Raw genomic sequence first — 15,506 nt, 5'->3', positions numbered from 1 at the left:
TCTTTAAAAGCTCAATACAAGCTGGCTGCTAGTGGCTCATGTCTGTTCTCCTAGCTACTCAGGAGACAGAGATTTTAGGATTCTGGTTCAGAGACAGCCTGAGCAGGAAGGTCTGGGAGACTTTTATTTCCAGTTAACTGTACACAAATACACATACGCGCACACACACACACACACAACCAGAAGTGGAGCTGTGGCTCAAGTGGTAGAGTGCTAATCTTGAGCAGAAAAGCTCTTAATTTGCAACCAATTTTGATTGCTTCCAATATCATAGCACGTAATTTTGAAGGAACTGGTGGTGGTATTTTAACTTTTTTCTGTCTTAACATTTCAAAAATGCCTTCCTTTCTTGTTCATAAGCCTCTTCACAAATAGTATTACCTCAATTACCATAACAGGTCTTATAGTACTTCATCTGTAAACACGTTTAACAGAAGACTTCTATTGATTTACAAAAAAAGACCTGTGCCCTGACCATTCCATGAATTGAAATATTCCTTGTCTTTCTTATGTCTTGAAGCACACCTCTTTCTTCTCCTTTTTGATGGGAAATTTCACTATAACCCAGATTCCTGGCTCTCCTTAGGTAGAAATACTCAGTATATTTTATCAGTGCTTAGTTGTCAACTGTCATAGTTTTCTCCTTTGAAATATCTGGTGACTGGAAAGTCAGTGTACATGAATATGATTGATGGCTCTACAGAACACGCACCCCAGGTCACAGACTTTAATGACAAAACAGCAGCAGTAAAGAGAATTGATATCAAAGTGTGTGATTTCTGGGATATTTTGGATGTCAGAATAATGTTACTGTTTGTTAAAAGCCTCAAGTCAGGGACCAAATATAGAAGTTTTCAGGTCATTGTTCAAAGAAACACATGTTTGTTCTTTATGATTGTTTTTGATCAGATGTGGATTTCCAAGCCAAAGATGCCACATTGAGCCATTACCTTTCATTAGTGTAGAAGAGCACTTGATGCAAATGCATGAAAGCCTTCAGTTTAATAAGCCTCAAAGTATTATAGCAGTGTAAATTATCCTTTGTGGTTTAAACCTTGCAAATGTGGCCTTGTCAGTTTTTGAACCATGATGAATCTTTCCAATAAACCTGGTCATTTAAATATAGAAGAGGTGTTTACAAATTAGGTGGTTATGAATTATCATTCTTTATTGCTTAGAAAAACTCATTCCAGTACATTTGTCCTAGAGTTTATTTCATGAGGATAAGCTGAAACTGTTGTTTAGTTTGTTTGGTCCTGTCAAATGAAGACTGGGTATTGAAGCCATTTTAAAAAAAAAAGATTCTCTGGAATGCTCTAATTAAAAATATCTAAAATATTCCTATTGAAAATTATTGATGTGCTGACTGCATGATGAATGTAGGAGACCTTTTTTTTCATTTTCATATTCTAAAGAAGCTAATGTTTTACTGAGTACGAACTCACTCATCTTGATGACCAAAAGAAGACAATTCACTTTGTATATATTGACGAGCTAGAACTTTTTGTTATCAACAGGTTTGGCAAACATCGAAAAGATGACAAGATTGAGAAAACTGGTAGACTAAAAATTCAAGACTCCTTTACTTCAGAAGAAGAGAGGCTGCGGATGAAGCAGGAGCAGGAGAGGTAGACCCAGCTACTACTTGATTTAACCTCCCTCCATGGAGGATCTCCCCTTCCTTTCCACTTTCTTTTATACAGTGTAAATATTCTGCATTCACTTGCATTTTCTGTGTCAATTTAAATACTGATGGTTATGAGGTAAACATATTATAAAGATTTTTTTAAGGAAAAGAAGAAACCTTTATATCTATTGATGCATAAGAGGTAGACCTTAATGTTTTTAGTTAAGATTTTTTAAATAGGTGATAGGAGAGCATATTAAATGAATATATACATATTGTTTTTTGCTTTTAGTTTTTCTCTGTGTCAGTTCTAGGGGTTGAACCCAAGGCCTGAGCACAGTCCTTGGGCTTTTGTGCTGAAGCCTAGCACAATAGTTAATTGGGACAGACTATCCTGTTTGAGCTTGCTTCAAACTGTGATCCTCAGATCTTAGCTTCCAGAGTAGCTAGGATGATAGGTATGAGCCATCAGCACCCAGCTAAATTCTTGATTAGTTTCAAAATTAGAAAAATTAATCCTGCATCATTAATCTATAACATATAACATGATAATATAAAATACTGTATAGTATATATTATATGATATATAATATTACAAACATGTAATTTATGGGTAATATACAATATATTACATATACTGTATAGAATGTAACAATTAAAACGTATAGTATGTCTTAGTAATTCGTAAAACTATCTATCAGGAAATAAAACTATCTGAATTTTTCTATCTCATTTTGAATGTTTTTTGTTAGTTGTCAGAATTCAAAGCCCTTCGTTTTTCCCTATTACACTTTTTTTTCTTTACGATGTAGCATTTGTTCTCCTTCCATGTCCCTGTCTTCACATTTTGTGACATTTTCTATTTTTTTTGTGTCTTCTAGAAGGATTGTTATCATATTGAAATAATCCATATTGAGAGTGCATAAGACCAATGAAATGAATTAATAGAGTTGTGTTAAGGAGCCCCTAAAAGTCATTTTCATAAGTGATTAGAGTTTTTCTCACCAGAATTCCAGGGAGTAAGAATGCCTTCACTGTTTTGCTAGGGAGATTGTGTCCTGGCATTTCTTATTCAAGGGCATTGTGCCCATTTCACTCTGAGTAATCCCCATACCTTGATGGAGAGGGGGTTGGAGGTAGACAGCTCCATCTTGTAAGTCCTAAACTTACCCAGTAACCTACACCTTGGCTGTCAAGTTCAGTCTTATAACACATTTAAAGATGGGATGCTTTCTGTCCTATTCTTAGCAGTTAAAGACAAGTACCTTATCACTGAGCCATATCTCTAACCTGACAGTTTTCTTTAAAAGAAAACAATTTGGGTGCTTTTCACTTTTTGGGGGAAGGCGGTTGGTGGGTTTTTGTTGTTGGTCCTGGGCCTTGAACTCAGAGCCTGAGTGCTTTCCCTAAGCTCTTTTACTCGAGGGTAGCACTCTATTACTTTGAGCTACAGTTCTGGTTTTCTGGTGGTTAATTGGAAATAAGAGTCTCGTGGACTTTCCTGCTCATGCTGGCTTTAAACTGCAATCCTTAGGTATCAGCCTCCTGAGTAGGCATGAGCCACCAGAGTTCAGCCTTCACTGATGTTTCCAATACATTTAGAGAGCTTTGGCTTTTGTTTGTCTCTTAAGTAAAGTGTGATTCTCTATACTTTCTCATGGTACAAGACATATACATGAGAATAGTATGCAGTTTTAGTTTATGATGCCAGACTGGGTTTACTCTTCTGGTTCCTCCCCAATTTTTATTTCTTGATTTACTTATTTGAAACCCAGGCCACATGCTAGGCAAGAACTGTTCCACAGCACTGGAGCTATATTGATTGATTGATTGATTGATTGCCCATATTTAGGCTTGAACTCAGAGCACAGGTTGGGTCTCTGAGCTCTTTTTGTTTCAAGGTTAACTCTCTGCCATTTGACCCACAGGTCCACTTCTGGTTTTTTAGTAGTTAACTGGAGACCAGAGTCTCATGGACTTTTCCTGCCCAAGCTGGCTTTGAACTACAATCCTCAGATGAACCTCCTTAGTACTGAGGATTACAGGCATGAGCCACTGATGTCCAGCTTCAGTTTTTATTTCTAACAAAATATTTCACCTGTTGAGAAGCACATTAATAAGCTTGATATTTCTAGGTCATGGTACATAGTGATTCTAGTATCTGCAATATATATTTAAATTACCCAAAACAATAAACTTCTATAATAGAAGGTTTTCTGGTCTGTGAACTCTTTTTTTTTTCTTATTCATTAGCATATACCAGTTTTAAAAAATAACAGGTTTGACTGTAGCATTTTCATACATACACACAGTGTTCTTTGATCATATATGTCCCCTCTGTTTTCCTGTCTTCTCTCTGCTCCTCTTGTCCCATTCTTCTTCCCTAGGAGTTTCCATTTTATTTTCATGCTGAAAGAGTTTCTTGTCCTTAAAAATAAGCATATCAGGGCCGGGAGTTTGACCTAGTGGTTAAAGTGCTTGCCTAGCCTGCGCGAAGACCCAGGTTCGATTCCTTGGTACCACATACATACAAAAAAGCTGGAAGTGGTGCTGAGGCTCAAGTGGTAGAGCTCTAGCCTTGAGAAAGTCCAAGGACAGTGCTCAGGCCCTGAGCTCAAGCCCAGGACTGGCAAAAAATAAAAAAAAAATAAGCATATCAAATAAATGCATGAACTCGGATTTATCCACTGGCAAACCTGTCATTTAGTTAGAGTGCATTTAGAACAACAGAAAGAAACATTCTACTTCCATCTCTTGAAATCTGCCAAAGGCCATTAATTCCATTAATCCTGAAACATTTTTCATATTGTGAATATTCCTTCTTTGCAGGTTAAGGTGACTTCTGGGTTTCAGTGAAGAAATTCTATCAACATTTTCCAAAATGTTTTTATAATGCATATTCAAATATTTCCAGGCATACAGTGGTTTCACTTGTATTACGAATTTGCCTGAGGCATAGCTCACTTCTGAGTTTGGCTTTTAATCTCTTTTTCTGTACCTCTAATGATGGAATACTTCAGGGAACTAGGTTGATCATTATGAATTTACCATGTACAGGAGGCCTAGAATAAAAAGTCTTTTAGGGTCAAGGAACAAGTGACTGGTCCATTAAAAAATCAATTAGGCTCATAGTTAAGAAAATTACTGCACTTTGTATTTTAATACCACTTCTTATAAGTATGTGTTATTTAAACTCTTAGATTGTACAATAGAGCAGATGGATACATGAAACTTACTGAGGTTCGTGGGTGGTTAGTGCTGTGGTTTTAATCTAAGTCTTTTCTGTGTTTGGCCTTTGGCATTAGCACTGTTCCTTCTGAAGATAGAAACTATAACTTCCTTGGGAAAATGTAGTTGGAAGAATAGATAAAAGTAAACAGTCACTTGCGTATTTTCAACGTGGCCTTTCCCCTCTGCTGACTTGTAGCAAAGCAGCTCCTATGTATCATTATTTTCCACTAAAGTGTTTGATTTTCAAAAATTACTCCAGTTGATTCTATATAAAAATAGAAGGCTTGACATTCCTTAGTTATGAGTTACGACATGTCCCAGGACCAAAATATTTTCTTGCCCACACACATCTGCACAGCCTGAATATTACTCAAGACATAAATATTGAAAAACTGAAAGGGCCATGACTTTAACTTAAAATGTTTTTCCTACAATGTTAAGATTTATTCTGATGGTGAGAGAAAATGACATTCTAGCCTGAGACTAAGTTTGGCTTCGTTCTTTCTAACATCTTCCTGTTTGTTTGTTTGTTTTACTAGCCCCTAATTCTGGAGCTTGGGGCTTGTTTTTGTGTTGTCCAAGTAAAATCAATAGGTGAGGAAGAACTTTGTAGCTCGATCTGTCTTTAGTAGTTCTGCCTATACAACCTTAGCCTGTGTAGTTCAGATCTCTTCCTGAGGAAGATCTGGTATCTGGTATGATACCAAGAATAAAGTTAACTATTCATGAGATGTGTGTTTCAACTTCTTTTCTCTGAACTTAGGTACTCTGGTTGTTTCTATTAGAGGTGGATTAGGCCCCTGAAAGAAGATGTGAGTATAGCTTATTATGATGTGAGTATAGTGCTTATTATGGCTCTTCTTTCTGGCAAGCCTGTCTAAGGACAGCATCTCTCTTTGGCTCATTTCCACCCCGTGAACAGTTTGGGCTTCAAAATGAGAATTGAACATGTTTGATAAGATGATGTAGATGTGTCAGGTCCACCAAGCTTCCACTGTGAGACAGTAACAGACTTATTTGAGCATCACAAGTGGTGTGTGATCGCTTATGTTTTCACTTCAGTAATATCTCCACGAATGTTTAAAGAATACTATGAAGCAGTGTGGTCCAGTGGTTTCCAGATGGCAGATAGCAACAAAAGAACGGTTCTGCATTTGAAAACTACTTGAACCAATTGATACTTATTTCACTCCCTTGTTTCTCAGTATCTCAACTAAGTTAGCATCCATTGTCAACCACCAAGACAGGTATACAAAATCATCTTCTCAGTAGATTACTTGTTGCTTACTTGTTGCTTTTTATGTTTATGTTAAAAAAAAGTCATCTGGTAATCCTGATGTGAAGTCCAGTCCTGATTTCTGGCTTCAGTGAATCCTGCTGGCTGGAGAAAGCGGCAATGATCATTGTATAGAGCTGCAAGCTCACTTCCTCGCCTCTTGATAGTGTATCCAGGACTCTCATTACTGCTTGTCTTTCTCAGCTGTCTCATGCCCACATATTTCTCCCCTGTTCAAAATTCACACTTTGAGCTCTGGTTCTAAAATGTTGAACCTTAGAAAAAATTGGGAGTAGCATAAAATTAAAATAGGAAATGTTTATGTTAAAGCTAATGTATATCTTAGTGATAGAATGCTTATCTAGCATGCACACAGCCATGGTGTTTGTTCAATATAGACACACAAAACAACAGCAGCAGCAAACCCAGGCCTCCTGTTAACATACAGCCATGTCATCCTGTCTCACATAGATGTAACTTCAATATGCCCACACATAGGTGTTTTGTGCATTCTTACATAATCATCTTGAATATTTCCTGTTTCAAGGCCTACTCTATATGAACATTTAGATGGATAGGGGGAAAAAGAGACAGCTAGAAAGATAACCTGAAAGATGAAATATTAGCTCTCATATTTGGCCTAATTCACCAGCTCTCAAATTGTATCAATCTCATATGTTATTTATTCTTTGAAATGAGAATTAATAATGCTAACTGACCTGCATTTTGTAGTTATTCAACAAATAGTATTGCCATATTATTATCTTTAGGTACATTGTAAGTTGTTTGGAAGTGTTTTAAGGGCACTAGAGATATGAGCAAATTAATGAATATCTTATGAAATCTTCCCAGCATATGAAAAGTCTACTAAAGAAATACATGATTTGGTGCTGGAAATGTGGCCTAGTAGCTGCTTGCCTAGCATGCACAAGGCCCTGGGTTTGATTCCCTGGAACTACATACACAGAAAAAGCTGGAAGTGGCACTGTGGCTCAAGTGGCAGAGTGCTAGCCTTGAGCAAAAAGTGTTCAAGGACAGTGCTCAGGCCCTGAGTTCAAGCCCCAGGACTGGAAAACAAAAAAAAAAAAATAAAGAAACACATAACTTTACACTTTGCATTATCTGTTGCTATAGCTGCTCTTTAAAATCACGTGTTTTTTTTTTTTTAATGATAGACTATTACACTAGTCCAGCTGTTAAGTGGCAGACTCCCAGTTCTTGGTGTGGCATCCAGCAATGCTGTGGAGCCTTTCTGTCTTCAGCTCCCATTCACTGTCATTCTCTCTAGTTTAGCAGCAGTCTCAGAGTTTGCTTTGGGTAGTTAAAGGTTTGAGAAAGTCACTCTTGTCATCACACTTGGTATCCATTTTTCCAGCAGATGATTCAAGTTTATTTCCTTAGGGACATTCCTTGCTTTTTAGATTGCATATTATCAGGCAATCCGAGGTAACGGAGCTTGTGAATGGACTAATTGCATATGAAACTGAAGACAGCTATGATTCAAAACAAAACAAAACAAAACACCCAAAAGTATGGAAACACTCCATCAAAAGAGGGAACTCAAAGAGGAATCCAGGGAAGCCAGCAGTGGCCTTTACTCCAGGGCTCTTCTCACAGCTTTGTTCTGATTGTTTGGTAGCTCTTGCTATAGTATCATAGCTCTTTTCACTGGTTGTGGGAGATTCAGGACATCATAGGAGTAAGAAACATTTGAGCAGGAGCACAAGGCAATATGGAAATGCCACTATCAGATTACTTTTTGAAAGCTAATCATTTGGGCTGGGACTGTATCTCAGTGAGGGTAGGCATTTGCCTACCATCCGTAGCACTATTGAGAAATAAAAATTAGCCTTCTGGTGAAAAAAATACTGTATTTTTCACAGTTACTGTGACCTCTTGAATCCATTTGACAGGCCAGCTCCAATTCATGGGATTTGTTTCACCGAGATTTTTAAAAATTACTATTTCATTTTGAGCGTAATTGAGCAAGAATTTTAATGAAACAGTTAATTCTCTTTGTAGAAGGTCACCACTTAGTTTGATAGTGAAGAAATTAAGGCTAAGGATAGAATAGTTACAGTTATTTTGGTTGCCAGAGACTGAGGTTAGAAAGTGTACCCTGATGTCTGATGAGAGCTGAATGAATGTGCCTGGCATGTTTGAATTGGAAATCATTTTAGGGGGCTTTCACATGGATGGAAGTACCCACATCCTGTAAATGTGACTGTGAGGCTAGGCTCTGGTGACTCACGCCTATAATCCTAGCTACTCGGGAGGCTGAGATCTGATTTTCTTGCCAGCTCAGGCAAGAGTTTATCTTCAATAAACTCTTCAGAAAAAAAACAGAAGTAGCACTGTGGCTCAAGTGGTAGAATGCTAGCCTAGAGCCAAAGAAGCTCAGGGACAGTGCCTATGCCCAGAGTTCAAGTCCCAGAATGGGAGGGGGGTTAAAAAATTATTATAATATGGCAAATATAACTGTAACTCTTCTATTAATTACAATAAAATATAAATTTAAAAAAGGGAAAAAATTATATCATTTTCTGAACCAGGGATTACATACATGTGTGAGTGTGTGTGTGTGTGTGTGTGTGTGTGTGTGTGTGTGTGTGTGTGTGTGTGTCTTTTACTTTAGGTCAAATCTAGGGCCTAGACACATGCTGGACCAATTGAGCTATATCTCCAGCCCTGGATTTTTAATTAAAGCTATTAATGAGGGCTAAGAGTGTAGCTCATGAAGGTATAAAGCATGTGTTTTGCATGCATAAAGCATGTGTTTAGCATGTATAAAAACCTTGAGTTCAGGGCCCCAGCACAAGAAAGAAAACTAAGATAAGGGGGAAGCTGGAGGGAGGAAAGAAGGGAATAAAGGAATAAAGGAGTCTGGGAGAAAGGAAAGGTGAGAGGGAGGAAGATAATCAAGGGCCAATTTCGATTATTGAAGTCTCTGGGTTGGGTGGCAAAGATATTTTATAAGGAACTAGTGATTTCAGTTCACATTGATTTTCTGTCTGGAGGAGCTGGCTGCTCAATAGTGATTGTTCCCATTCCTTGTAGCTTTTCTGGATATGTAAAGACTATGCTTCATAGTCACAAAAATAAAGCTTTTTTTCCCCCATTCTACTCTACAGCAATTAGTGCTAAAAGCCATTTATTGTAAGAGCACAAATACTAATGAATAGAAATGTTACAAGAACAGAAGTCTTGTGTGTTTTATCTTTTTCCTGAATCATCCATTTTAATTAGAGAAAAGGGTGGTGAGCACTGACAAGAGTCTGGAATTAAAATCATTAATTGATGTCAAGCTGAAGAGAGACTGCTAGTGTGAATTTACTGACAGCAGGAAAGAAATTAACCTTATTACTTTATTTAGTATATTACATTATTTTGTGTATTATTTTCAATGCAAGTTCAAGGCAACTTCATTATCATAATGGAAAAGGCTTTGAAAAACAGGTGTGAATATTTATGTTTGAGCAAATTCATAAGGTTCTTTACTAACTTAAAAATCTATATAAAAAGTTTGAATTTGCTGTTTTGTTTTTCTTCTCAGTTTCAAGTGTAGAATAACCCTGAATTAAGAGCACTAACACTAACTTTACAACAGTTCTCTTGTGTGGAACCAGGAAGGACTCTGTGAGATGCAGAAAGCAATAGATATTTATTTCTGTTGCTAAATTTGGGACTAATCCGTTACTTTTTTCATTGCTAAGGGTTGGTCCAAGATAAATAAGGATATGTAATGCTAAACCACAATCTGACTTCAGAAGAACTGGTGACTCCTGCATTTGAGAGGTTACCATGACTTCGGGGTCACAGGGCTAGGTTTTCACAGCAGGGACTGTCTGCAACCAGTAAATTCTCAGCCGTATTATATTCTTAAAAAAAGAAAAGCCTTCTAAGGATTGGCCACTGGTGGATCACTCCTATAATTTTAGCTACTCAGGAGGCTGAAATCTGAGGATCACTTTTTGAAGCCATCCCAGACAGGAAAGTTTGTGAAACACTTATCTCCAGTTAACCACCAAAAAGCCAGATGTGGATCTATGGCTCAAGTGGCAAAGCACTAGTGTTGAGCAGAAAAATTTCAGGGACATCACCCAGGCCTGAGTTATACTCCAAGACCAGCATTACAAAAGCTTCCTTAGGAAACCATACGGTTTGTATTAGGACACTGAAAATAGTTTCTACCTTAAGTGATATATGAATTTTCTTTCTGAATTAAGTTTCTCCACAAAGAGGGAAATGATATAAATATAGCTGTTTAGTAGTGCTGTAAAGTACCTTTTCAAAATGCTGTTTAATAAATAAACATACAAGGGAGGTGAACTAAAGAGTGTAAGAAAGAGTCCAGGCATGGTGGATCTTGCTTGTGGTCTTAGCTAGGTTGGATGTGGAAGAAGAAGGAGCTCACTGTGAGGCTAGCCCACACAAATACAAGTCCAAGACTCCCTTTGAAAAATAAGCTAAAAGCAACAGGAACAAGTATGGCTCAGATGGTAGAGCACTTGGCTAACAACTGAGAGGAACAACTGCAGTCCTCAGTACTATATACACACATGCAAAGAGGTATAATTCTTTAGATCACTTCGTCTCTTACTGATTTTGTTTTAATGAGCTCACTGAAACTCACAAAATTACAATGCATCTTGGTTGTTAAAATTAATTTTCCAGTGCCATTTGCACAGAAGGCTTCTTGGCGTGAACGCACATACCTGTTCAGGCTGAGAAACAGGGTCGCTGTCCTTTGCAGCAGTCGTCCTTGATAGCCCAGTGGCCTTCTGGGGTGCAGGGCTCTGCTAAGTTTCTTAGCGTGGGTGTAAGCTGCTTGCATGGAAGCGGAGGTCCAAACAGCTTTCAGAACTTTGGGGATACAATCTCTTGATGACAATGAGATGAGCAATGAGAATATAATTTCTTGAAGTATTAGAATTTGGAGTGAAAAAAGTGGTATTTTATACTATAGATATTCTACACCATATTCCATAGCTATATAGATATACTATAGATTTCTTATTTTTTTGTCAGTCGTGGGGCTTGGAGTATGGGCTTGGGCGCTGTCCCTGAGCTCTTCAGCTCAAGGCTACTGCCCTATACCTTGAGCCACAGCTCCACTTCCCGTTTTCTGGTGGTTAATTGGAGATAAGTGTCTCACAGACTTTAGTGCCTGGGCTGGCTTTGAACCTTAATCCTCAGATCTCAGCCTCCTGAATCGCTAGGATTATAGGAATGAGTCACCACATCTGGCTATACTAAAGATACTCTGTACCGTAGATATTCTATACTTTAGGTATACTGTACAACTAATTCTATCTATAATATTAATACTATGCTTACTAAATTTAGAATTGGTAGCAGTCAATCTTAATTCACAAATTTTGGGGTAAAATAAAGGAATTGAGAGCTGGGCTTCCTGAATAATGTGGCTTAGCTTTTCTTTAGAAAAACTGACCATGGATTGACTTACGTTTTGTTGTCATTTGGAAAAAAGAACATTCTCATCCAGACCCTATCAATAAGCATATTGCAGCTTATGTACAATCGGTATGAGGGTGGCTCCAGGTGTGTGCCTCCCTTGAGCTGTTTTCTTCTGGAAGTCACTGGGTAGAGGGCTACTCTTCCCCATCTGTCAGCTAAATCATGGTCACTCTTCACGAACTCTAGCTTCTCATACAGTTTAGGTATCTATAAATCAGTCTAGGCCACCCTCATTTGATTTTCTGAAGGTTATCTATGTGCAGAATTTTTACCTTCATATAATGTGTGTGTGTGTGTCTGCCTGTGTGTGTGTCTGCCTGTGTGTGTGTGTGTGTGTGTGCCTGTGTGTGTGTGTGTGTGCGCGCACTATGGGACTTGAACTGTCCCTGAGCTTTCTTGATCAAGGCTAATATTCTACCACAGCTGCCCTTCTGGCTTTTTTTGGTAGTTAATTGAAGATCACAGATGCTAACCTAGGCTAGCTCCAAACTGTGCAATCCTTAGATCTCAGCTTTCTCAGCCTCCTGAGTAGCTAAGATCACAGGTATATAATTATCTTTCTGTCCATTTTTACAACCACATGTCCTCAGTTTCCCAAAAGTGACTTTCTGTGAATGCTCAGGATATTACCTATGATTCAGTGATGATTATATAGTAAGCAAATATAGTCCTAAAGTGGTTTGTCAGATAAGCCATAATTGAGGCTTAGAACATGGTGGTGCATGTCTATAATTCTAGCTGAGGAATTACAGCAAAGGTGGAGGCAAGAGGATCAAGAGTTGCAGGTCCAGTTCCAGTTTGTGGCTAAGACCCTGTCTCCATTTACCAATAGATCTTTAGATTAAGGATTTACAGATTATAGCCCAGTGAATATATCCCAGATTATAGCCCAGTGTTTCTCTCTTTTGGCTAGGTTGTCGGTATTTTGTTTTTTTTTTTTTTCTGACTATCAGTTAAAAAGACAGTATGTTGCAAATAATTAAATTCTCTGTGAATCATATAGACTTTTCATCATTAATATTCAGTACTGAGATAATCAGCTCTTATAAGAACATCCCAGACTATTATAAATGCTCTTAAATGGACAAACGATGTATAATTGTAAAATTATACATTTGACATTAGAATTTCTCTTGTCTGTATTATATTTACCAGAATCTAGAATTCTTCTGACACAAGTCTTTCATATTCTCTTGTAATAAGAAAGCATTGATTTTCTCTACTAAGCAAGCAAGGGCCTCTGAGGAAGTTTAGGGGAATATGAAAGAGTTTTTTGGTTGTTCTCATGGCCTAGACACATTGCTTGCTGATCTGCTGGGCAGGGCATGAATGGACTCCTGTGTGCCAACAGCCAGCTCCTTTGGATACGGGGATGTATCCAAAACTTAGAATAAATTCTAAAATAATTGTGCAGATATTTTAATAGGTATTTTATTAAGCCTACATATCTATATAGACTAACCACCTAAGTCTTCCCCTCCATGACTGGTCTCTCTCCATTTTGTAAAGTCTTTAATTTATTGCAGGAGAATTATTAATTTTCAGCACTATGATATTTTCCATGCTCAGATCTGTGTATTTTTTTTTTACTCAAGGTTGGTGCTCTTGGTTTGTGCGTGTGTGTGTGTGTGTGTGTGTGTGTGTGTGTGTGTGTGTTTATGTTGGTACCAGAGGAATTCGGGATCTTGGGGTTTTGTTTTTCTGTTGAAGACTGACATGTATTTTTATGCTTAACTGTAAGTGCTTAGTGTGTTGATATATATGTACCTCTGTGCTTTTTTTATTTCAGCATTTTTGTGTTTATGGCTCTACATAGAAAATTCAATACAATTTTATGTGTTGAGCTTGTATTTTGTGTCTTTACTGAACTTGTTCATATCTCTACAGGATAGCTATAAATTCTTTGAGATTTTCTGTGTTGAGTAACTTGTCATTTGCAAATGAAGTTTCTCTGTCCATCAGTCTGTCCGTCCGCCCACCTGCCCTTCTTTCTTGTCAATCTATGTGTCTTTCATTTCCTTGGCTATGTTATTTCACTCTTTAGGACCATGTGAAAGTACAGTTCAGAGTGCATATGTCTTTACCCCACTCCTGATCCTGAGAAAAAGCACCCAGACATTCTCTATTATACGTTATGGAAATTCAATTAATTAGAAGGTATTCTTCATGAATTTTACAAAGTCCCACTCTATTTCTAACTTTTTTGAGGAATTTTTTCATTAGGATCCATGTTGAATTTGTCAAATGTCTTTCTGTATCAATTGATATACTCATGTGACCTTTCTTGTTTAGCATGTTAAATAGTAGACTGCAGTGATCAAAATTTGCATATTGAACTAAGCTTCTATTCCTGCATTTAACACTATTGGTCATCATGTAGAACTGATTTTATGTGTTATTGACTTGTGTTTGTGAATATTTTTTCTTGTATTTTATTGTCAGGATAATGTAGAGAGAGGTTATAGGCATATCCATCAGGTAATGAGTACATTACTTCTCAAACCTTGATACCTCTTCTCATGTTTTTGTCCCCCTTTTCCTCCCTCCCCATCATCTTGCTTCCCCCTTCCTTATTTCATAAACAAATAAATGTGTATACAATATATCAGGTAACAAAATCAGTTACAGTAACCACATGAGATTAACCATAAGTGGAAAAAAGAGAAAAGGAATAACTACATCTAATACATTAAGAACAACAGTCACAAAGATGGACCTCTTGTTTTCATATCCTAGAGTTCATTTCATTAGTCTCATGCTGTATGACCTTATATACATAGCTTTTGAACTATTGTGATCCTCTGTTAGGAGAATCCCAGTTGTGTACTAATTATTACAAATGAGGGAGACCATTGAGCCTGTGGTTCTTTGGGTCTGGCTTACTTCACTTAATATGATTTTTTTCTAAGTCTTTCCATTTCCTTACAAAAGGGGCAATGTTATTCTCTCTGATAGCAGCATAGAATTCTATTGTATATAAGTACCACATCTTCTTGATCCATTCAGCTACTGAGGGGCATCTGGGTTGGTTCCACATCTTAGCTATGGTAAATAATGCTGCAATTACAAATATTTTCTTAAGTAATTTTGCTGATGTGTTGGTGAAAGATATTGACCTGTAGCTCTCTATTGCCCTGTTTGTGCTGTTTTTATTGGATTCTGGTATCTTTTCTGGATTTTATGAATATCTATTTACGTATCATAGTATCAGAAGACCACTTCAAACATAAAAATCAGCAAACAACTTTGTTTTTAGGACATTAAAGCCAAGCCACATACCAGTGGCACACATCTGTAATCCTAGCTACCGAGCAGGCTGAGATCTGAGGATCCCGGTTCCAAGCCAAGTATGAAAAGTCCATGTCCATGAAATGCTATCTTCCAAATAACCACCAGAAAACTGGAAGTGGTGCTGAATACAAATCAAAACTCTGAGGTTCCGTCTCACCCCTGTTAGATTGGCCAACAGTGTGAATTTGAATAATAAGTGTTGGCAGGGTTGTAGGGGAAAAGGAACCTTACTGCACAGTTGGTGGGAATGTAAACTAGTACAAACCACTCTGGATGGTGGTCTAGCAGTTCCTTAGAAAACTAAACATGGACCTTCCCTACAACCCAGCCATACCACTCCTAGGCATATACACAGGATAGGCATCCTGAGCTAGGATAGGATAAGGACACCTGCTCATCCATGTCCACTGCTGTGTTGTTCACAATAGCCGAGATAAGGAAACAGAGCAGATGCCCCATAATTGCTGAGTGGATCAAAAAGAAATGTGGTACCTGTACACAATTGAATTTTATACAACCATTAGAAAGAATAAAATAATGTCATTTGCAGGAAAATGGATGGAACCAGAACAAATCATATTGAAGTAAGCCAAGATCAGAGAC

At 37.6% G+C, this 15,506-nt stretch overlaps 1 protein-coding gene across 8 annotated transcripts in view; it reads left to right on the top strand.

Annotated features, from left to right (window-relative positions):
* Window positions 1-15,506, top strand: part of Pard3 (par-3 family cell polarity regulator) — a 575,898-nt gene that overhangs the window by 421,908 nt on the left and 138,484 nt on the right. For 7 of the 8 annotated variants that reach the window (XM_090319127.1, XM_090319126.1, XM_090319121.1 and 4 more), the window contains one exon: window positions 1,518-1,628. The exons of the other annotated variant lie outside the window; for it this stretch is intronic. In XM_090319127.1, the coding sequence (XP_090175253.1) occupies window positions 1,518-1,628 (111 nt within the window). The remainder of the gene's footprint in view (window positions 1-1,517; window positions 1,629-15,506) is intronic. 8 annotated transcript variants of the gene reach the window in all.

The sequence above is a fragment of the Megascapheus bottae genome, chromosome 26 (genome assembly GCF_031878675.1).
Source record: "Megascapheus bottae isolate mThoBot1 chromosome 26, mThoBot2.hap1, whole genome shotgun sequence".
Taxonomy (NCBI): Eukaryota; Metazoa; Chordata; class Mammalia; order Rodentia; family Geomyidae; genus Megascapheus; species Megascapheus bottae.
Note: the sequence above shows the minus strand (reverse complement) of the source record. Positions and strands in the feature narration are given on the sequence as shown.